At 32.1% G+C, this 22,569-nt stretch overlaps 2 protein-coding genes across 4 annotated transcripts in view; one reads left to right on the top strand and one right to left on the bottom strand.

Annotated features, from left to right (window-relative positions):
* Positions 1-1,679: 1,679 nt before the first annotated feature.
* LOC148618380 (patched domain-containing protein 3-like) lies at positions 1,680-14,209 on the bottom strand. 3 transcript variants are annotated; one of them, XM_088577241.1, is made up of 4 exons: positions 14,113-14,209; positions 7,717-8,711; positions 7,130-7,333; positions 1,680-3,363 (listed from the first exon to the last, which is right to left on the bottom strand). In XM_088577241.1, the coding sequence occupies exons 1-4, from the start codon at positions 14,118-14,120 to the stop codon at positions 1,865-1,867; spliced, it is 2,706 nt and encodes a 901-aa protein (XP_088433367.1). In that variant the 5' UTR covers positions 14,121-14,209; the 3' UTR covers positions 1,680-1,864. The 3 variants fall into 3 exon arrangements, with proteins under 3 accessions (XP_088433367.1, XP_088433368.1, XP_088433369.1); XM_088577242.1 differs by lacking the exon at positions 14,113-14,209 and adding an exon at positions 12,004-12,091; XM_088577243.1 differs by lacking the exon at positions 14,113-14,209 and adding an exon at positions 10,613-11,958.
* Positions 12,213-22,569, top strand: part of LOC148618378 (uncharacterized) — a 30,719-nt gene continuing 20,362 nt past the window's right edge. The window contains exons 1-5 of the mRNA XM_088577240.1: positions 12,213-12,289; positions 15,144-15,371; positions 15,496-15,656; positions 18,964-19,167; positions 19,711-19,892. Of these exons, the coding sequence (XP_088433366.1) occupies positions 15,163-15,371; positions 15,496-15,656; positions 18,964-19,167; positions 19,711-19,892 (756 nt within the window). The 5' untranslated portion in view covers positions 12,213-12,289; positions 15,144-15,162. The remainder of the gene's footprint in view (positions 12,290-15,143; positions 15,372-15,495; positions 15,657-18,963; positions 19,168-19,710; positions 19,893-22,569) is intronic.

The following is a 22,569-nucleotide window of genomic DNA, read 5'->3' as shown; positions in this document are numbered from 1 at the left end:
TGTATTAAAGTATGCTGTCGTAACTGCATTGTATTTGTCTACAAATTGTAGTGTAAATATTTTTTTTATCTAAGTAGGATATTTTACCACCTTGAATCTGCCTTTTTTAAGCAAAAACTGGCACAAATATACACCAAATCAATAAGTTTTAAAATACTTAAATTTCATATATATGTTTAGCATCAGCAAAAGCACCAAATCGAGATCAAAATATTAATAGTCCAAAACAATTCCTAGCACTCATAACCAAAGAAAGCAAAAGTACTAATTTACCATTTTGTATTCATTGTTACAGAATTTTAATGAAGTAACTTTAACCACAGTTGATTTTGAAAAATGTACGAACAAACAGAATATCTTAGTTCACAACTCCTCTTGCAAAGTTTGATTTTTCTCTTTTTTTTTGGAAAATACGAAGCCACAACCTGCAGCTAAAAGGAAGGCATGAAACATTGGCATAGTACGTCAGCACAGGCCTAGATAAATTGTGCATAAAGATACAAAGATATTCTGACTCCAATAAGTACACAGATGATAAAACCATTACAAAGTTGAACATTTGAACCACTGTACAATTGGTGGATTACAACTTCAACAGGCTTTGGGTGTATCGATTTGACTCCTTTGATCTCCTCTACTTCCTGACCTTTTTCTACATTGCTATGGAGAAGACTTCATACAAACCCGATTCGAAATATAGATACAACCTGGTACAGTCCTTAAGTTTCAATATCCGCTTTAAATGTTAGCACTTAATGTTCCCACTTACGGAAAATCTTTTCGACTACCCAAATATGATTGAAATTAAGGGCAGTACAGACATGCTGAAGCTGAAGTAGTATTCTTATGTGGACCTTCATCTCGTCGAAATTGACAAATGGAAAAAGCGTTTATTTACAATTCATCAACCATCATTTACTGTATAGAAGTTTTTGTCTTTCAACTCAGATGCTTTGCTAGTAATTGTGGCAATTTAACTGATTATCTAGATAGGGTTCAGCGGTATACGCAACAGCTTCTGGGACAAGAACATAGATTAAGTCCCATCGGTCGACAGCATGGACTAATTGGTCAATTTGTTTATTTTGTCGTTACAAACAACACGGCACGCGACTCGTATGAATCAGGAACTGGCCACCCTTAAGGGATCTGTTTTGGTGGGGCTCTTGATGTTCATTATTGGTTTTTTTTTTGTATTTCATGGTCCTTGTGTTCTTTGTCTGTTGTTCTTTTTGTGTTCCAGGTGTTGTTTTGTTCTTTTTTATTTGAGCAACTATACTTGTTAGATCTAAAGTAAATCGTTAAGACTTATTATTGTCTATTTCTTTGGATGATATAATCATTGCCGATTGATATTAATTAGCGAGTGTTTGAATTTTTAGCAAACTACAAAATTGACTTTCTACGATAAAAAGGTCTTTAAAATTAAAAATAAAATCTCTAAATCAGCTGATTTTAGTTTGATTTTTATTACAGGAAAAAAAAAGAAACACAGAATTTACAATGCAGTTCGTTTTTTTTTCTGTCAGACGTTTGAAAATTATTAAAATTGTTTAGTTTTGATAAAGGTTGATATTTTAGGCTGCCAACAACAAGTAATTATGCAACACGAATAAAGATATGAAGTATGTAAAATAAATGATAGTCTGGTTATACAATAAAACTGAAGCAAAAAAACAAACATGAAAATATTTTAAAATCAAACACATATCTTCATAACATAAAATTCATATTCCAACATTGATTGTTATTAACTAAGCATTCCAGTAGTTTTCTTCATAATGAATAGATGTAATAGTAAGAAGTAAATTTTATAACAATGTTAGCAATATTTGTTAAAACATAATTTTATTCAACAAAATTGTCAACTTTTTGATTTAGTTGTCCTTATAGGAGGCAGTGGTAAGGGCCTCGGGTCTCTATCAGATTCACCTTTTTCACTCTCGTTAAATACTTTGTTAAGATAAGTCATAGTTTTATCTTCGTCTTCAGTTTCAGGTCCTTTCTTTGTTGTTCCAGGTTCAGTCTTCTTGGAAAATTTCGGCCCAATTATTGATAAAACAACAGGTAAAAATAAAAGAGAATGAGCAGCACCAAACACAATGATAAGAAACATGACTTTAAAAAAAGATTTGAATATAAATGACTTGGAGAACAAAAGCATAATTATGCCAATGAATGATGACATTGCTCCATTGAATATTGGACCACCTGCTCTTATTATAGCCCCCTTGGCTCCCTCATTTCTATCATGATGTGCAGAATCCATAAAACCATGACAGATATGAGCACTGAAGTCAACAGAAAATCCAACACTCATTATGATATGTATCATTGTTATTGAACTTAGAGTCAGTCCCCAAAAATACATGAAACCAAATAAACCAACTATTATCATGGCTAGAGTAATTGTTACGAACAGTACTAAAACTGGATGGGGTAAGAAAATGGCAGTCACAACAAAAATAGCAGCGACTGCTATACCCAGAGTTTGAAGTGTGTTTGGCAGAATTGCAATGTATTGTTCATAAAATATGAATGCAGGGGCAAACACAATTGCGTTTGGTATTGACGATGAGGAAACCAGTGAACGCAAGTTCTTTAAAAGAGCACCCTGTTTATTTGAATCAGAGACCTCTGTTCCAAAGACATAAAATCGAGACGCAACAATTGATGTATTGGAACTGTCAAACTTAACATCGTTTTCAAAATGTTGCATAGATATAAAAAATTTTGTTCTTAAAGCCGTTATGAAGTTAAATTCTGAAGAGCTGTCAAACACTGCTGAATCTCTATAACTTTGATACCAATTCAATGATTTTGTTTTATCTATATCTTGTACGGCTTGAAGATCAGATTGAAGTTTAAATACCTTGGTCCATGTTTGATTATTTGAATATGTCATTGTAAACGGAATATTTACTGAAATTGGAAGACTTGACCTAAAGTAATTTGTATCTTTCTGACTGTATTGGAAAAAGTATGAATCTTCAGCAACCAGATTGTTCAAAACAAGACCCTGCTGAAAATTAGTAACTCCCCACACAGAAACTCCTAAGTATACCGCAAAGAAAACCAATACGATAACCTTAACTGGGTTTAGAAGAATGAACTTAGAAATAAGTTTAGGTGGATATTTTTCTAGTGGCCCTTCAACTTCACTACGTTTATCGGGTGGTTGCCCTGTACAGAAGCAACTATAAGGCTGGTCTTGCAGCAAGTTGTCCTTTTTATTTCGTGTTGAAGGCGAAATGATATGACAAGTACAACAATGTCTTCTACTGGAAACACGTTGTTCGTGGACCACCATGCATCCCAGAAAAAACGTTACATAATTCAGGTAGCAGAACATGACTGCAACACCTGTAAAGCGAAGAAAATGTATTTTTCTGTCAGGAGTGAAGAATATCAAAAAGTTTTCTTTTATATTGTCAAATTATTAAAGCAGAGATTTCTTATAGTTAATAGTTTGCTTTGTTGAATACTACGGAAACGTATATATGCCACGTCTTTGTGTGTTGTTTTTACGTTTTACGAGTTAACAGTAAAGGGTTGCTGACTTCGAACTTAACAACTAAGATTAGAACTGCTCGTTTGTGGTGTCTTAAGAGCCATTCTCTGCATGCATCAAAATCATGTGAAAACCTCAAACTTTCAAATATATAACTAAAATAAATCAATAAATCCATATGACATATACATATCGAAATTAGCAGACATTTTTATTTTAGCAAACCCATTTCTATGGAAATCAACATAAAGTATTTATCTTAACTACCAAAAGGCATATTTTGCTGTTTTCAGTGGACTTGTTACCATGGGAACAATTGATGCATACATTATAAATTCATGCTTTAGATATTTCGACAACTCAATGCTTATCATACTACCAGTTTTTGTAGGGAGTCGCATCCACATCTTCACAGGTGTTTCTAGAAAGCAGAGGACGCTTACCCTACCGGTGCACCTGCTCCGTGTTTTTAGTGGAATCCGAGTTGCTCATTTGATTTTACTTTGTATGTATTATTTTAGTTACTTAATGTTCTTGGTTGTGTGTGAGTAATCAAGGGAACCAAGTTTACAGCGGTAATCAAAATATTGTAATCCAGGGACAAAGACACACATGTCTGTTTTCCATGTTTGGTCTTTGTCCCTGGACTACTTTCTTTTGATTACCGCTAGAATCTTGGTTCCCTTAATTGCCCCTTCACATACTAGGGTTTTTAAAGTGTTTACAGTGGTTTCCAAAAATAGTCAACTTATTCATTTTCAAAATCCTGTTTTATGTAATACAAAACAGTACAAAATTGCACCCGTATGCATGTTTATATTTTCAAAAATGGATAGAACTGCCCTTACAAGAAAATATAGAAAACTAGAGATGTGTTATTTTTTTTGTTTTTGAGAAATTTGAAAAGAAACTTTGAACAATGGTAATTTCTAGGAAATGGCGATTTTTAGTGTTTTTCCACATGACATTTCATTTATTCTGTGACCCATTTTAATAGTTAAGGACTATTGACCAAACTATATGAAAAACGCGATGGCATTTCATTCCGTATTGTTAACTTTCCTTTCATCTGTAGCAACATCGCTTCAGCACCTGGACTTGACTCTTTATGAGTAAAATCTGTTATTATAAGCATTTCGCTCGTGACTTTGACTTTTATTTTTACAACAAAATATATTTTACTGTTTTTATAGGTACATCCTGACTATGTACTAACATTATTACCACTCGATAGTATCGAAATATTTTTTGAAGATCAAAAGTTTGGGGTATAGAAAACATTAAAAAAATATTTCACTTTTTTTGCCATTGCAACCATATTCAGTCATATTTCTCAAAATAGAAAAAATGGCATAGGTCTATTTTTCTCTTATAAATAGTAAAGTTTATGTTTTGTAACTTTTAAAGGAATTACCTATCCACGGGTGTAATTGAAATTAACTAAAAATAGCATTCTCACAATGCAAAAAGGACCGGCGGTTGTTTCTAGAAAAGCTGAGGACGCTTACCATACCTGTGCATCTGGTCCATGCTCCTAGGCTTTAGTGGAGTCCGAGTTGCTCATTTACTTTTGTTACTTTGTATGTATGATATTAGTTACTTTATGTTCTTTGTTGTGTATGTCTGTTTTCCATGTCTGGTCTTTGTCCCTGGATTACATTTTTTTGATTACCGTTATAACCTTGGTTCCCTTGATTACTTTTACACATTAAACATTACACAAAAGGTTTTTTTTACAATTCATGCCATTTTAAACTCGAGTTTTTTTAGGATTGATGAACACACAAATACAACATTAAAATTGCATTATGTGATCGTAATGAAATGTAATAAGAAATGTATTAAGTGTACTGTTCAAGTTTTGATACACGTACGAGCGATTTCCTATTCATTTGTTGAGTTGCATAGCAGCAACCCGTTTTTCTAACTCGTAAAATATTAAAAAAAAAATAACACACAAAGACATTGCACATATACGCTTCCATAGAATACGTTACCACTTTTGTGATAATTGGAGTGAAAGTTTGTCAGAATTTTTTATCAATATTTCTAATTACATTGTTTGATAAAAGCGAGAATAGAAACATGAATATATATGGAATGCGACAGCAGAATATTGCAAAAGTATATTTTGCCTCGATAAACGCGAACTATAATACATATAATACATTTAATGTACATAATTGACCATGATACTTTAATTATTACTGTTTTCAATAAGCAGTCGCTTAAACAAAGGTGTAATGAAACGTTTAATTAAATATATTGTAAGTGACAGTTTTTAGAATCAGGTTCCGCTGATAACTGTTTCGTAAATAACCTATCATCACGACACCATGATGGACTATTGCAAAATAAAATATATATATACTAATTTATGGACGTGTTTTGTCTTATTACAGTGACCGTATTCACTGTAACCGCCAAAATACTGTTTCGTTACTTAGTAACTTTTCAATAAACAAAGGACTACTAGTATGTAAATTATTTTGTCCTTCGTGGACAAGTGTGATTATTTTTACTAAATTAGGCATAAATAAAACTACTAAGGAAAAAAACACTTCCCCAGCTAACTTTCAATAACTAATATACTACAAAAGTTTTATGGTTGTCATCATGAGCTTGCAGATCATTGTATTTAGTTATTTTTTTACTTATTTATTGTTGATAATTTCTGTACCGTTTTGACTACTGGTTGCCGATTTTAACTGGTGGCAAATTGATGTTGCAAATTTGTGTTAAAAGATACCGGAATAAAGAAACGTAATAAAAACAAAAGATTTAGCGCAAACTATTAAACAACCTTTCATTTTGATTTGCCTGTACAAAATCAGGGCAATTGCGATGGTTTTCCAACTTTACGATTTTTGCCTTTACTCTGCTAATTGTTATACGGACTTTCCTTTCAGACTATTCCTTTTGATTACGGTCTATATTTTACCAGTTCGGTAGTTTTGTCATTACACTTCATCGTTATGGTGCATCAATTGCACCATGGTAACTAATTTATTCACTGTGTCATAGTTTTCTTTCTCCCTTTCGTCTACCCCGAAAGTGACATTTTATGAGCAATTTGTCGGGTGTTTCTAGAAAGGCAGAGACCGCTTATCCTAGGTTTGTTGGTGTGTCAATTTTCTTTCTATGTCCCTGGATTAAGCTCCTTTTTATTAATGTTCAAATTTTGATTTTTCTAAATCATTATATTTTCAAAGATTTTTTTACCGTCTAAGCAAATATCAGATTTAAATCCTATAGCAGGACTACACTCTAACAATCAATTTTTATGGCAACAAAGTCGACAGTGTAATGCTTTCTATAAAGATTTAATCGTGTAACACAGTTTTTTGCTGTTTGCTGGCTAAAAGTGTATGACGAGATTTATGCGTAATAAATGCATTTTAACATGGAAAACTTAAAAATTAGAAACACTCCGTATATTATAGGTTGCATTGGTAAACTCAGATTATCTTCCGTAAATTATGGTTTCCGTACGATATACAAGTTTTAGTGTAACAAACCGAGCTTAATGATTTATTAAATTATTGTCGTGTGCCATAAAAATAGGCTCACAATTATTTTACGCACCTCCAAATCATTCATATGTTTCACGAATCTTACCTGTATAAACACAAAAGTTTCTTACACTGTTAAAGGTGGACGAAGCACCGACGAAGAATGCCAGAAGATCAGTTAAGGATGTAATGGTTATACCAACTCCACTTGTACGCATCGTACGCTTTATACGCTCCTGATACGTCATCTGATTGTCATATGTTTCTGACAAACCGGAGAGAAGAAGAAACATATCATCAACACCGATACCTAAAATTGATTAAATCGACATAAGCAAACTAAAATACTCGATAAACAAGTATCTTTTTAAAATGGTTTTAGAAAATGAAATAAGCATAAAACTTAAGTGATATTTTGTTTGAATTGATAACTCTATGAATGACACTCAAATACAATAAAAACTATTGCATTTTCAATGTTGATTATCTCCTAAGAGCAGGCAGATTTGAATGAATAATTACACATTTCATAGTAAAGACAAATAAAACAACTTAATTACAAAAATAAAAATATGTAGCCCTTTTTGGAGTGTATCACATTTTTCTGATTTTGCATGATTACTTACTTTACTATGTATAGAAAAAAACATGGATTTCAACATATAATTCAAGAAATACTATATTAAACCTTACCTAATATAAGAAATGGCATTGTTCCTACTATGCTAACAAAATCAAGCCCACATGCTGAAACGGTACCAAAAGACCCAAGAATAGCAAAAACTGCTGCTAAAACTCCAGCTCTACTCAGATTTTGTCTGTCTGAGACGCATCTGTAGTTCGCTGTTGCTGTAGTTGCATACACAATCATTAACGTGAATGTGAGAGAAAAGAACAGAATATCGCCACTAATATTTGCATTCAACTCCTCGTCAAGCGATTTTGAGTGAGCATAATATATATGAGTTAGATTTCCCTTGGTTTCGCTTAGCTTGCCTTTAAAAGCTTCCATCCATTTGAGTGCATTGTTTTTTGCAATTGTATAGTCGTGCCTGAGATAAATACGGACTTTGATATATGATGCACTGTTCAAAACACCATTTGATACATTAGTGTCTCCAAATATTCCTTCGAATGACGTATTACTTGGACTAGGATATGGAATACTATTAGCCTGTAAATGAGTTTGAAACCACGAAGAAAAAAGAATGGCTCCTTGAACATAACACTTACTATTTCTTATGGCACAAGTATTGGTATAGTTAGTGGACTGTCCATCAACATTCTTATACTCTAACGATGTTATCGAACTAACTATTGACTCTATTTCTGTAATATACTGTAAGCGTAATATATTACTTTCAGTTTTCGACTTGAAGATAATGTCTCCGTAAAGACTCAATTCTATCTCATTTTGAGGAAAAAAATTAGTACCGGAGGAGTCTCCATATATCGATATCAGGTGGTCTCTGTCCTTTTTTGATTGACTGTTCCTTGGTGTGTATATATTTTCTACATTGTTATCACTTTGCAGATTTATCAACCCAATACCAAGAAAGGACTCCACAACTAGAGGACATATAATAAAAACCCATGGATATCTACACACAAATCCAGCGTATGATTCAAATTTTGTCCCAATGAAATTTTCGATTTTGGTATATAACGCCAAACACGACATACTGGTGCTAAAAGAAAGAGCAAAATATAGAGAAATATCCAAATCGTTTTTTTTTTTATCTTAATCTTTGTATTCTACCATTGTACAACTGAAACACAGTAAATTTTATTGGAAAATCGTTTCAAATCACCCAACATTTTATCTTAATATTTTCCCGTTTCTTTTTTATCTGATTTTGATTGAAATCCATAATATTGCCATGCGATATCTTGTAAAAGTAATAACCAATAACTAAAACATTAAACAATTTAACACTTGTTCTAAATGTTGTGAAGTTTGAAGTATGAAATTCTCTCCAAAAACACATAAAATATTATTGATGATTTAGTGGTGATATTTGGTTTACATTAGTGGTGACCTACCGAATTTTCGTCGCTTTACCTTAGTGGATGTCTCACTGGCAACCTTACCACTTCTCCTGTTTATATTAGCAAAAACATAACTTTCATATTTATTTGTAAAAGGTGTTGAGGCATTAGGCTATGAATATTGAGTTGTGTAGGGCGCTGGACTTTGTGCAAGCGGTGTTGCCATAGTTGTCACAGCGGTAAGAGTTCGAGTCCCACAGAGGAAACGACCACAAATGTGACAGTTCCAACATCTTTGGGAATTTTTCAAACCTTTCTATACGTTTTACATTATCTTCCCTGTATCAATTTGATCCGATGGAGCAGTGTAGCAAATAGAGTCGTCACATTCTGAGATGTTTATATAATATTGATTTGTTGTGACACGAGTCACAAGTCTAAAGGATTGTACAACGATACCGATAAAGATGTTAACACACTATAATAAAGTATATAATGGGCAAAATTTTAAGTCAACAAATGACCTTCTTCAGTGCCTTAAATAAACTGAGTGTGTATGAAACCATTTACTTTCATACACACTCAGTTTATTTAAAGCACTGAAGAAGGTCATTTGTTGACTGAAAATTTTGCCCATTATATACTTTATTATAGTGTGTTAACATCTTTATCGGTATCGTTGTACAATCCTTTAGACTTATATAATTATTTTCGTTTGTGCTGCATCGTCATGACTGGACGATCCGATACCCATTAAGTTTGCTGGTTGGCAGATTCCTTTAGAATTTATATATATATATATATAATGGTCATAGTATTGTAAAATATATTTGTAGTAGGAAAAAATAATGTTTTACGCATTAGCTGACCGAATGACGTCATAATGATGCCAATCAACAACAAAAAATGCTGAAAATTGTAAATTTTGATGTTTCTTCGGATATATTTACATCCAGAAAAATATGTCCATACCTAAGAAATAACTTCATATTTTCACTAAAGATAAATTATGTATTAATGAATGTATTCACTCAATATGAAGTTGGTTTCTTTTGCCATTTCCATGCCAAAAATATGACCGTGAATTGACAATAAAGTGCAAAATTGTTGGAATACTTAAACTTCAAAAAATTATTTTATTCTTTAAATGCAAGAGTTGTGTTTTCTAATTTGTTATGTATTCAAGTCTCCGCACTTTAAACACTATATAATTAATTTTCAATTGTATTTTATGCCAATGAGACTGTTTATTGTCCCTTATCCTTCCCACTTTTTATACTAATATGAAATCAAAAGTTTTCATGATATGAAAACATTAATTATGTTTTGTTCATATTGAATGCTTACGGACATAAAGATAAATAAAAATGTTGTTTAAACAAAAAAAAGGGTTAACTTTTTTTGCGGGCTATGTATGAAGGTTTGTAATGCATTCTATAGTTTAAATGATGTGACGCAATTTGTTTTCGCTATATATAGCGATTCCAAAGAGATGTCATTATAAAATTGGATAAATTAAATCGTTTATAAAACAGTTTTACAAGAATAAATACATTACCATGAGGATTTCAAAAAGAATGTATGACAAAAAATAACCTACCTTTATTAAGAAAGTAAATTTGATTGAAGTAGTTATCTTTTTCTATTTTAGACCCATCACCAAAATGGCGCTAACCAAATATGAGGCAGAAGCTCGTGACTATTCTGTCAATATTGGTTATCATTTATTAAGCAATAAATTAATTCGATCAATATGATTATTTTCCTTATTTCCCAACATAATATTTTTAAAACATTCTAAAAAAAAAACCAACATAACTGTTTAGATTTTGCCTAATTACCAAAAGCATGCCATTGGAACGTCTACCCTATGTAGTCAAATAAAATAAAATAACAAATTCTAATATGTCAACAAATATCAAACTATGACAGTTAATTATAAGCTGATTATGTTTATAATATGAATGAAAAAAGTCACTTCATATCATTTTTTATACAAATGTAAATAGTTATGTGACATAACTTTATACTGTATAATCACTTTGATAAGAAAGGTTTCTCCATTGTCAATGCCGATTACTACACAGCAACAAGCTCTAAATGGTCTTATAACCGGCTTGTGTTTTAACTTTAACAGGTTCTAATTTTGAATCGCGATGTCTAAAGCCTATAGTGACAAATAAGTAGATACAAACTTCAATATGAAATTTAATAGGATTCCTAGTAGCGTTTTTTTAATATGATTTAAAAATCATTAAGACAGTGTGTTGAATTCGGAAGACATGTCTAATGCATGTATCTGATAAATGGGTCCGGTTTCGTAAAGATTTTTAAATTGAGATCTTTCTCAAATCCGTCCTCAAGTAACATTTCAACAAATCTTATCAAATAAAATTGAAGATTTCAGAGAATAAAACCTAAATCAGTAAAAGTTACAATCAAGATTTTTAGTTGTTTTTTAAACAATTATATCACATTTATTTCAAAATTGCTCGTTAGAAATGACATCAGGATTCAAAGCATATCCTCAAAGAAAAAAGAGACTACAATTTATATTTCATGGAAATAATAATACACTTCATTTTAATTGACAGTAACATTGTTATGTATGTAAGAGTAATCAAGGGAACCAGGTTATAGCGGTAATCAAAAGAATGTAATCCAGGGACAAAGACCAGACACGGAAAACAGACATACAAGGCAAAGAACATGCAGTAACTAAAATAATACATACAAAGTAACAAAAGCAAATGAGCAACTCGGACTCCACTAAAAACTGGGAGCATGGACCAGGTGCACCGGTAGGATAAGCGTCCTCTGCTTTTCTAAAAACACCCGCCGAGTTTCTCATAAAAGTCAAGTTCCGGGTAGACGAAAGAGAACAGGAAATTAATGACACGTTGAAAAAAATCAGTTTTCATGGCGCAGAAAAAAAAATTTAAACTTCTAGATTATTTTAAAAATGGATGAGCTAAGATTAAACGAATTTACCTGCATTGATTGCAGTTGGTTCTATCCTGTTTGCTTACGATTGTTATTATCTTGTTTTCGAGCTTTAAGAAATTGGTAAGATGCCAAGTAAATCTTCAAAAGGGGTTGTTAATAAATCAAACATTCAGTATATTATCATGTGATTACTACATTATGATGAGCTATTGGCCATTTCCCGAATGTTTGGTATGATTGGACGAAACTGAAAAGGGGAGAGTTATTTTCCATCTATAAGACCGATGAACCTTCACTCTTATGTTAGCGTGATATTTGTGGAAATGTCCAGGTGAGTGACATATAAAATAACGAAAATTTGAAACTAAAATATATTTACAGAATTTTTCTAAGGTTTGCATCATATGTGAATACATACTTAGTGTTTTTTTGTGTTTGATGAAGGACCGATTACAACCAGACTTTTTTTATATTCGACATTTTCTTAGATTTCTTTAAAATGAATGGCCTTTGGTGACCATATTCATTTGAAATTTGTGCTTCCTTTAATATAATCGTAAAATTATAATTGTCAATTAGCGCTAGATAGGAAAAATTTGTTTGTATCAAGGAGTAACCTCTCGTCAGCTGCATGTCATTGCATGCTGTACACGTGTATTAAGGTGTAACCTCTCATCAGCAGCATTTCATGGCATGCTGTACACATGTACAAGGTGTAACCTTTCATCAGCAGCATGTCATGACATACTGTACACGTGTATCACGGAATAACCTCTCAACAGCAGCATGTCATGGAATGCTGTACACGTTTATCATGGTGTAACCTCTCATCAGCAGCATGTCATGGCATGCTGTACACGTGTATCATGGAATAACCTCTCAACAGCAGCATGTCATGGAATGCTGTACACGTGTATCATGGTGTAACCTTTCATCAGCAGAATGTCATGGCATGCTGTACACGTGTATTATAAAATAATAAAATAAAAAAAACATAATCCAACGAAAATGACTAAACAAAGAAAAAAGACACACATCAAGAAAATACGATTTCAAAAACAACACGAATATAGAAACAAATTAAAATGAGCAACGCCTTCACACGTTGCGTAGGTTAGCTTTACCGTGTACTAAAAAAACTTAGTTTGTCACTTTAGTAAAAAGTTAGCGGAATCTAATGAAATAAGAAAAGAAAATTAAAAATGTAATTTTTACTAATGACTTTCGATTTATTATTTATTTTATCATTTTCTTTTTCATATTATTACTTCTTTCTGATTTAATATTATATATTTTAAATTTGTTATAAAAATAACAGGAAATGATGTATGGCTCTTTGTAAACGCCAAAAAATGTTCTAATATACTTACATTGAACAAACAATTATATCGGTTGGAAATGTTGACGTCAATGAATCTTTAAGCCGATTATTTTAAGATTTTAAAAATAAATCAAAGGACTGGACACCTGTAGATTATTACAAAGCAAGTAAAAAAAACAATCACATATAAGGAGTTATAAAACTTTATAAATGTGTGTTATACATGTAAGTTACTTAACAATTGTGGTGCCATTGTCTACTTGTGATGTTGATAAGACTTTCCAGGAATAGGAAAATCACTATTTTTTTTATTCTGAATCGCTCCATTTTAATGCTCTAAATCGGTAGCATGGAACAATGCAGTGACATATACTGGAGTATTAAAAAAAGACGAGATTTGTTGTTTGGGAAAATGAAAACACAAATCTAAATAAACGAATACGTTTAAGTAAATAAATTGTAAACATAAGGTATATCATAAGGTATATCATGCATTTAAAGTAGAGTGAACAACTTCAGATTTTAGTGAGAGACCACTCTCAGGTGGTTTCCATGGCAACCAATTATTATTTGGTTGTAAAACGCTTCTTTTGGGGGAGAGTACCAATTACTTGCAATGTGTAACCATGACTGATAGATATCAATGGTTCTGATCAAACTGAGTTCAAAAACTCATCAATACATTGCTAAGATTTGGTACTACTTAGTTTGTAAAAACAACATTAAAAGACAAACACGACTTAATTTTACAGACCCATGATTTCTTTACACACGTGATCTTTCGATGACTGTCTTTGACTTAACATTAGAAAGAAATAATTATTCTTACTTACCACCTCATATAACAAATAGTCCGCTTACTTCAATCGAATCCATTCTGGTCAAATTAGTTGCATAACTTTGTTTTTAAAAAGTGTGTTTTCTCTGACCTTCCTTGAATACGGGAGCTTTAAAATAGTAAAATAGGAAATAAATCATCAGTACCTTCATGTTTGTTTAAGTGTATATTTTAAATGCATTTCATATCTAAGTGCACACTTCAAAAAAATCAAACAAATACTATTAATCAATCGGCATAAATCAGCGGCAAAGAACACAAACTGACAGTTCTTTTATTGACACATTACTTATTGTTGTCTATAAAAGAAACAAAAATTAGTTTTACTGATTTTGATGTGATTAAACAAAATAGTTTTAAATATATAGTATACATAAGGTTATAAGCGTCAAAACCCATCCTTTTAGGATATTTTACCTGGTTTTGATTTTTCAAATGTTCACTGCGACGAAAGAAACGAACAAAAATACTGGTAACGAAAATGAGTTAAAGTTATTGACTATATATAAGTGTCTTTTGATTTTGAAGAGTAAAGGCCAAAATAAATACATACATGTGATTTAAAGTAGCAGCCTTTGTAAGAATCATGCAAATACTGTAATATGGTATACACCCCCAAAGGGCTATTTTTGTTATGAAGTTGCTTTAAAGGTCTATATGATGAACTGTATAATTGTTCGTTCCAATATGTCTGCTCTTAGGTAATCCACACTGAAAATCTAACAGTTTCTATTGTATTTCATTGTCATGTAAGGAGATTGAATTTTACAGTACATTCTATATGACATTCATCTCCCACGAACAAGGATTAAATGAAAAGCCACATGTTAATTTCTTTTTACTATAACATTTTAAACAAACTATCAAAAATTAAAAATATGTATGCTTTCCAACCATGAATCAAAATATCAAAAATTAAAAATATGTAGGCTTTCCAGCCTTGAATCACATTATGCATGATTCTTAGTTTAAGTGCTACTTAATAGGTTAGTATCAGTTTTTCTAAAACTATATACATTTTGACAGCTTCATTTTCACGTAAGAAATGGATAATGATGACGCAATTGCAATAGTAGGCATTGGTGGCAAATTTCCAGGGGCAGACAATATTGAGGAATTCTGGAAAGTGTTGGTGAATGGAGAAAACCATGTCATAGAAGTACCTCCTGGTCGCTGGAACCTCGATGCGTTCTACAGCAGTGATCCAGATGCTGTCGGCAAAACTTATGTGCGGAAAGCTGGCTTTCTTGAAAGGTTTGTACTCAATGGATTAAGTTCTTTTTTTTAAAGGATTGTTTGTATGTACACAATTGATGCATTTTTCATGTACAATTGATTTATTTTAATGGTTTTAACAGATATATTCATTTCTATGTAGATATGATGAATTCGACAATAAGTTGTTCGGAATCAGTGATATCGAGGCAGCGAGAATGGACCCACAGCAGAGATACGTTTTGGAATGTGTCCATATGGCACTGGTAGATGGAGGTATTACACGAAAAACAATGGATGGCACAGATACTGGAGTTTTTATTGGTAAGTTTCGTCAGGTATGTTTACTGTTTACTGTTTATTAGAAAAAAAACTCAGCCGCAGAATACTGCGTAACAGGAGTATATAAATGTATATATAAATATAAAGTACATACATATAAGCACAAAATATCACACATAAAGTTATCAAGACAATATTTTCACAATATTATTGCATACAAATAGCATATCTAATTAAACATCTTTTGCAGTTTTTGCATGAATACCGACACATTTATTAATACCTTTATATTGCAAAATTTTATCATGCCATTCATTTTTTCTCTACTTGGATACCTCGTATAATATAATGGTATAAACTTTCTTCTTAAGTCTAAAACTACATTATTATTACACTCACAAAAATAATGATATTCGTCCCCAAGACCAGTTCCACAAATTCTACATATTCTATCTTCCCTTGGGATATTCCTCCACCTCCCCGTTTCAATGGGAAACATACCCTTAATCTACAAAAATTTATCCGGTAACTCAACTTTAATTTTAAAAGATAAGGCTCCAATTGAAATTCATGTTTAAAATTAGAATAATATTCACCTCTAGACGAGTTGTTTATATCAGTATACCATTTTTGAATAAACTGGTCTTGAAGACGCTGCTTAACGTTAATTTTCATAAAATTACCATCAACATTCTCTTGGATATTCCATATTTCACTGAGTCCACAGTTATCAAATATAGATTTTAAATTATTAATCCACTTAAAATTATATTCACCATGTTCACACATGTAGAATAATAATTTGTATAATTTACCAGACAGTTATTTTCACTAGAAGCTAATTTATGCCAAAATCCAACCATTTTCAGTTTGATCTGCAGTTCAAGTGGAAATCTCCCAAGTTTCCCATAAACCATAAAGTTTGGCGTAGATGATCTAACACCCAGTATACGTTTGCAGAACTGGAGATGTAATTTTTCAACATTAGCCTTATTTTCAAACCCCCAAATTTCCGAAAAGTATGTCAAAATAGGAACAACCAATACATCAAACAATTTTAATTGCAGATCAATCGGAATGGAAATATTTTGAATCTTTTTATATAGTGCATAAAGAGCTTTCTGAGCTTGATCCACCAATTTTGTCCGTGCTTGGACAAAATTTCCATTGTAATTAAATAAAAGACCCAAGTAAACATAGGAGTCTTTTATTTTCTATATTTTGATTAAACAATTTAAAAGAAACATGTTGATGTGATTTCCTTTTAGAGAAGATAACAACCTTTGTTTTTGCTACATTTACACTCAATTTCCAATCAGTACAATATTTTTCAAAGACAGAAAGTGCCTTTTGTAACTCTGGTGCCGACTCCGCGAAAATAACAGTATCGTCGGCGTATGAAAGAATAAACAACTTTATATACATATTAAGGTTGTCCATAACCTTTTCACTCAACATTTTTAAACCATCCACAGAGTTTTCAGACAAATATTCTACCAAGTCATTAAGGTATAAGGCAAAGAGAAAGGGAGATAACTTTTCTCCCTGCCTTAAACCTATTTCACAAGGAAAGAATTCAGTTATTAATTCCCCACTCTTAACACAGAGTTAATATCAGTGTACATATTTAATATAACATTAAACATTTTCCCACCAATATTATTATTTTTTACAAGTTTTCGCCAAAGTCCCACCCTCCACACAGTGTCAAATGCCTTTCTAAGATCTACGAAGGCACAAAATAATTTTTTAGCCGAATTCAAAGATAATGAAATTAAAGCATGCATGACGAACATACTATCCTGAACAGAATAATCCATTCGAAATCCACCCTGGGCATCAGTAATAATCCCAATCTCATCTGACAATTTATTAAGTCTCGAATTAAGAATAGAGGTAAACACTTTTCCCAGATTTGACGCAAGACAAATTGCACGGTAATTATCTAAATTGCTTGGGTCTCCCTTGTTTTTGTATAATGGTTTAATTATCCCTGTTATGAGAGCATTGCTTTACTTACAAAAAACATTCAAAAATACCTATAAATATGAAAATTCTAGCTAAATTCGTACGTAGAACTGTTCTCATGAAATACATAACCTCTACATATCTTGACTACATTTGAATTTAATTGCATTCATTTTGATTTGATCCATACTTTTGTATAATCTTATCATACCCCCGCAAGAAAAGATTTGGGGTAAATAGAAAAATGTGATGACACTTTTAAGGTAGGTTGGGTATCATCATATGTGAATGTGCATAAAATAATATAATTACTGTCCAAGGAATCCAAAAGGAGATAAACCAAATTAAGAGTTTTATATGTTACAAGATTGAAGCGCAACTAAATCTAAAGGCTATATGAAATTCAATGAAATTTTATAGGAAGGACGGGCATTATATATATAGATGTGCTTGAAGAAGGAATAGAGTTCCTGTTTAAGGACTCAACAGGGAGACATTGAACTTCCGTGTTATATATTTTCCAAAAAGATGGTACACCTAGATACAAATATGTAGTTCTTGGTAGAGATTACTTATACATCTACAGAAGAAGATGTTTACAAAATGCTGAAATTTTTAATCTACAATATATTTGTCCAGTGTGGTGGACGTGTTTTTCAACAAACGTTCGGCATTCCAATGGGAACAAATTGTGCTCCTCTATTTGCTGACCTCTTCCTTCACCTTTATAAGGCTGAATTTATTGCTGATCTGATCCGAAAGAAATAATAGTGTTTAGCTAGATCCGTTAATCTCAGTTTCCGTTATATAGATGACGTATTATCTGTAAACAATCACAATTTCGGGGATTTGATACATTTCATCTACCCCAAAGAACTTGACATAAAGGATACTACAGACACTGTGAAGTCAGCATCATGAACTCGTGAATCGTTATGGTGTAATCATTTGTACCATAAGAACTGATTTGTTCACCGTGTCTATCTTTTCCTTTCCTCTTTCATCTACCCCGGACGTGACATTCTGTGAACAACTTGGCGAGTATTTCTAGAAAAGCAAAGGGCGCTGATCGTACCGGTTCACCTGGTCCATGTTCACAGTTTTTTCATGGAGTGGGGTTCTCATTATTTTTTGTTTCTATGAATGTTTTATTTTGGTAATTGCATGTTCTTTGTTGTGTGTGTCTATTTCCTTTGTCTATTCGTTATTAAAGATTATGTTCCTTTTTATATAAAGTTTGCTATATATACAGAAAATAAAGCCAAATAATTGTCTTGTCTTGGCCGTTTGCTTCAATATTTTTGTACAGATTCAAGCAGTGGAACTTTTCTTTTTATTTTGATAATTAGATCAATCGACAACATTTTGTGTTATCTTTTAGGTTTTATGAATGATGACTACAAAGGAGCCTCTGCAAGTGACCTTTCCACAATGACTAATTACAGTTTAACAGGAACATCTCCTAGCATCATTGCAGCAAGAGTATCTTATGTGTACAATCTTCTTGGTCCATCAATGTCTATAGATACCGCATGTTCTTCAGCGTTAGTTGCTATAGACGTAGCTGTTCAAAGTCTAAAAACGGGTATGGCTGTTTTAAAATTTTTTTATGAAAACATTTTTTGTTTGTTGACAAACAAGGATTTAAACAAAAGCTTAGTGAAAAAATATGTTCGTCCTTTGTCGGTGTCATTTCGTCTGACGTTTTTTTTATTATTATTATCGTCATCTCAATTTGATTTAACTGATCGACAAAAAAGTTCAAATTCACAATTGAGACAAAATACCTTCGGTAGTAATCACGTCTAACTGGATTGACAAACCGCCTTTCATTTAATTAGAAAGCGACCGACGACTGCCGCTTGTGGACCATAGCATTGCTTCTGGAGCACCTGAAGTTACTTCCGTATTTATATATGTACCCTTTTGTCCCGCTGTCTACATTGTGTATTATGATTGTCTATGATTCCTGTTTTCACGTCATGTACTTAGATTTTAATGGCTCAGAAGTGTCCTTCAATATTAATGCTTCGATACTTTTTTTATTTATATTAAATTTTGGTGGGAAAAGATGATTCTCTAACATTTTATTAGTTTTTTTTTAATACAAACCCAATATCTATGTTAGGGAGATGTTCCATGGCTATTTGCGGTGGAGTTAACAGCATCTTGCTTCCAGACTTGTTCGTTCCTTTGAGTCGTGCCAGGATGGTGTCACCTACGGGTCAGTGCCAAGCGTTTTCCGATAAGGCAGATGGTTATGCAAGGGGAGAAGGATGTGGAATTGTCGTGCTAAAAAGGCTAGGTGATGTAAGTATGTATGATGGTTTGAATGATTGTAAATTTATACACTGTTTCAATGCTACTTAAATTAATTTTGCGATTGATGATCATTCCTGTAGTTTATTGCATGTGTGTTCTGTTTAGAATACCTGATGAAGATTCACTTTTTGCCCGAATCCTTTTACTATCAGGTATTTCCGCTCACATTTCAGGGAAGACACACAGATTTAACCCGTTTTTGTTTTGTTTTGTTTTTGTGCGTGTGGAAATAAGGGGTATTTTGTTTGTGTATTCTATCTAGTTGTTCCATTTTGTTGAACGATTTTATTTACGCTTTTTGTATTTTTAGTGTCTCAAGCGTGTTTGTCGACGGATCTACACATTGTTTTATTATCCGACTTACCCTTTCCAACTCCAGAATTAGATATATACAATAATTTTATACATGATGATAATGATTTTTTTAAGATTCATCTACAGTGTATTTACAAATCCTGCAATACAGCAAACTCCCCCTTAAGCCCAGGGTAGCTATATTGAGGTGCCCTGATTTCTTACACACTTCAAACCCAGCGAATGTGTGAAGACATACAAAAAAACCGTTTTTTTTTTCAAATGCAACACTTATAAATAAAATAGTCTATATCTTGTGTAATATCACAATTAATTTATTGCAAGTATCAGCCACATGAACCTCGACAATTATTAAATCAATGAAATCCAAAATCAATACTTCACACGATCGTTTAACTGCACTTTTAAACTTCCCGACTTCTATGTCACACATCAAGATTAGACGAAAGATGTGGAAATTGTCCGTCGTATACACGTGCTTTATATTGATAAAATGAAGTACGTGTACATGTACATTATATTTATTTTTAAAATATGCGTGGATTGTAACAAACTGATTATCTGAATGTAAGTAAATTTTCTGTGTATTTGTAATTTCTTGAAATTCTTCAAAATTGTATGTAGCTAATACTATACCACGAATTGAACGCATACGAATATGATAGGACATATATATATAATATGATTCTAACAATACATTGGAGAGAGTGTAAATGGCTAGCTACAATAATGCTATCCATACTATAAACTACAATACTTCATAAAAATTTAATGAAAATCAATGAAAACCCTTTTTATTTCGAGATATAGGTTTTCACCTATTTTACCTCTGTTTGTTCTTGCTATGAAGGCAACTGCGTTTATTACCATATTACAAATTATAAATTTAGAAATTGCCTTTTTGAAATTTTTATACTTGGCAATATTCCTATATTTCCATATTGTCCACTTGACTGTCAACAAAATCGTTTCAATTAATAAATGTTTTACATCAAAATTTTTGGCAACCCAATATTATGACTTTTTCTGAATTTTGTATAATGTCAATATTTATATGTGTGCACAAAACGGCGATAAATATCTTTCCAAACTTCTTTTACCAATTTGCATGTAAAAAATAAATGATTCAAGTTTCCCCTTTCGTTGCAGAAATGACATGAACCATTTGACAAATTTATTTTTTGTAACAATTCCTCGGTATAAATAATATTATGGAGCAGTTTCCACTGCAGTTGCATAGCTTTTCTATTCCCAAAATTGTCTTTTAATGAAACCCATATATTATCCCATTGAATATTTTCATTTATGAAAATATTTTCCCATTTTTGCTCACAATTGGGAGTCAGTGGGAATTCATAGAAACTCTGTATTTGCTTCAATTTTGTATCTTTTGTCGCCAAAACCTTGCACTCTCGTACAAAATGAGTGTTATTAAATTCATATGGCACTTCCTTCTGTGATAAGTTAATATTATCGAATTTTAGAATATTTATATACTCAGCTTTAAAAGCTGCCTTTATTTTGCTGTATTGAGCTACCCAATTTCTCTTATCGTTTAATTTATTGAAAACAACTAGAGATGACTCAAAAGAATTGGTTTGGATGTTTCATACATTTTTACAATTTTTTATCCCACTTTTGGCAAAATTATCAAAAAATAAAACTTTCCCGCAAAATTTAAAATTCGAGTTACCCATAATATTCTCCTGTAGAAGTTTTCTCTAGATGATTTCTTGCATCTATGTATCTTATATTCTATCCAGGAACTCTAGAGATTTTGAAAATATTTCGACATCTTCATCTGACCTAAGTCCATAATGTCTGAACATGTACCTATAAAATATTCTGTGTCAAATTTTGAGTCTAGTACGGTGAGCCAAAATTTGCCCAAAGCGTTCCAATTATTCAGTTCAGAATTTATAAGGTTATACAAACTCTGGACCTGTTTTTATTTAATAAAATTTCTAAGATTAACCATATTAATTCCATCCTTTATTTTGGTAGGCAGCAAATCGCTCTAGATACTCGGTCTGGTTTACCATCCCAAACAAAAGACCACATCATAGTATTAATCTCCCTTTCATATTTTAAGGGTATGCCTCTCATCTCGATTTCATACCCAATCGTGGACAATATAAATGATTAAATGATGAAAACTTATCAAATCCCTTGATTTCCAAACCTCAATACAGCTCTTAATCTTATTTATTTTATCTAACCATATTCGATCTAAATTTACCCCGTACCCGCGTCGATACCTTCCTTATAATCCCCATTTAATGTTTTAACCCTCGCCCATAATTTTTCACAAATAAAATAAAAATAAAAAATAAACTTTTCGAGATTAAAA

This window comes from Perna viridis, chromosome 4, assembly GCF_037379345.1.
Source record: "Perna viridis isolate PV_CMFRI_1.1 ecotype Kerala chromosome 4, ASM3737934v1, whole genome shotgun sequence".
Classification (NCBI taxonomy): domain Eukaryota; kingdom Metazoa; phylum Mollusca; class Bivalvia; order Mytilida; family Mytilidae; genus Perna; species Perna viridis.
The sequence above is the reverse complement of the archived record's forward strand: the minus strand, read 5'-3'. Positions and strand labels throughout refer to the sequence as shown.

Excerpts from the sequence above, each read along its gene's own strand:
- LOC148618380 (XM_088577241.1), bottom strand. Across the intron at positions 7,334-7,716 it reads AATGCCATTTCTTATATTAG|GTATCGGTGTTGATGATATG; the intron begins GTAAGGTTTAAT and ends AATCAATTTTAG. Across the intron at positions 3,364-7,129 it reads AAACTTTTGTGTTTATACAG|GTGTTGCAGTCATGTTCTGC; the intron begins GTAAGATTCGTG and ends TTCGCTTTACAG.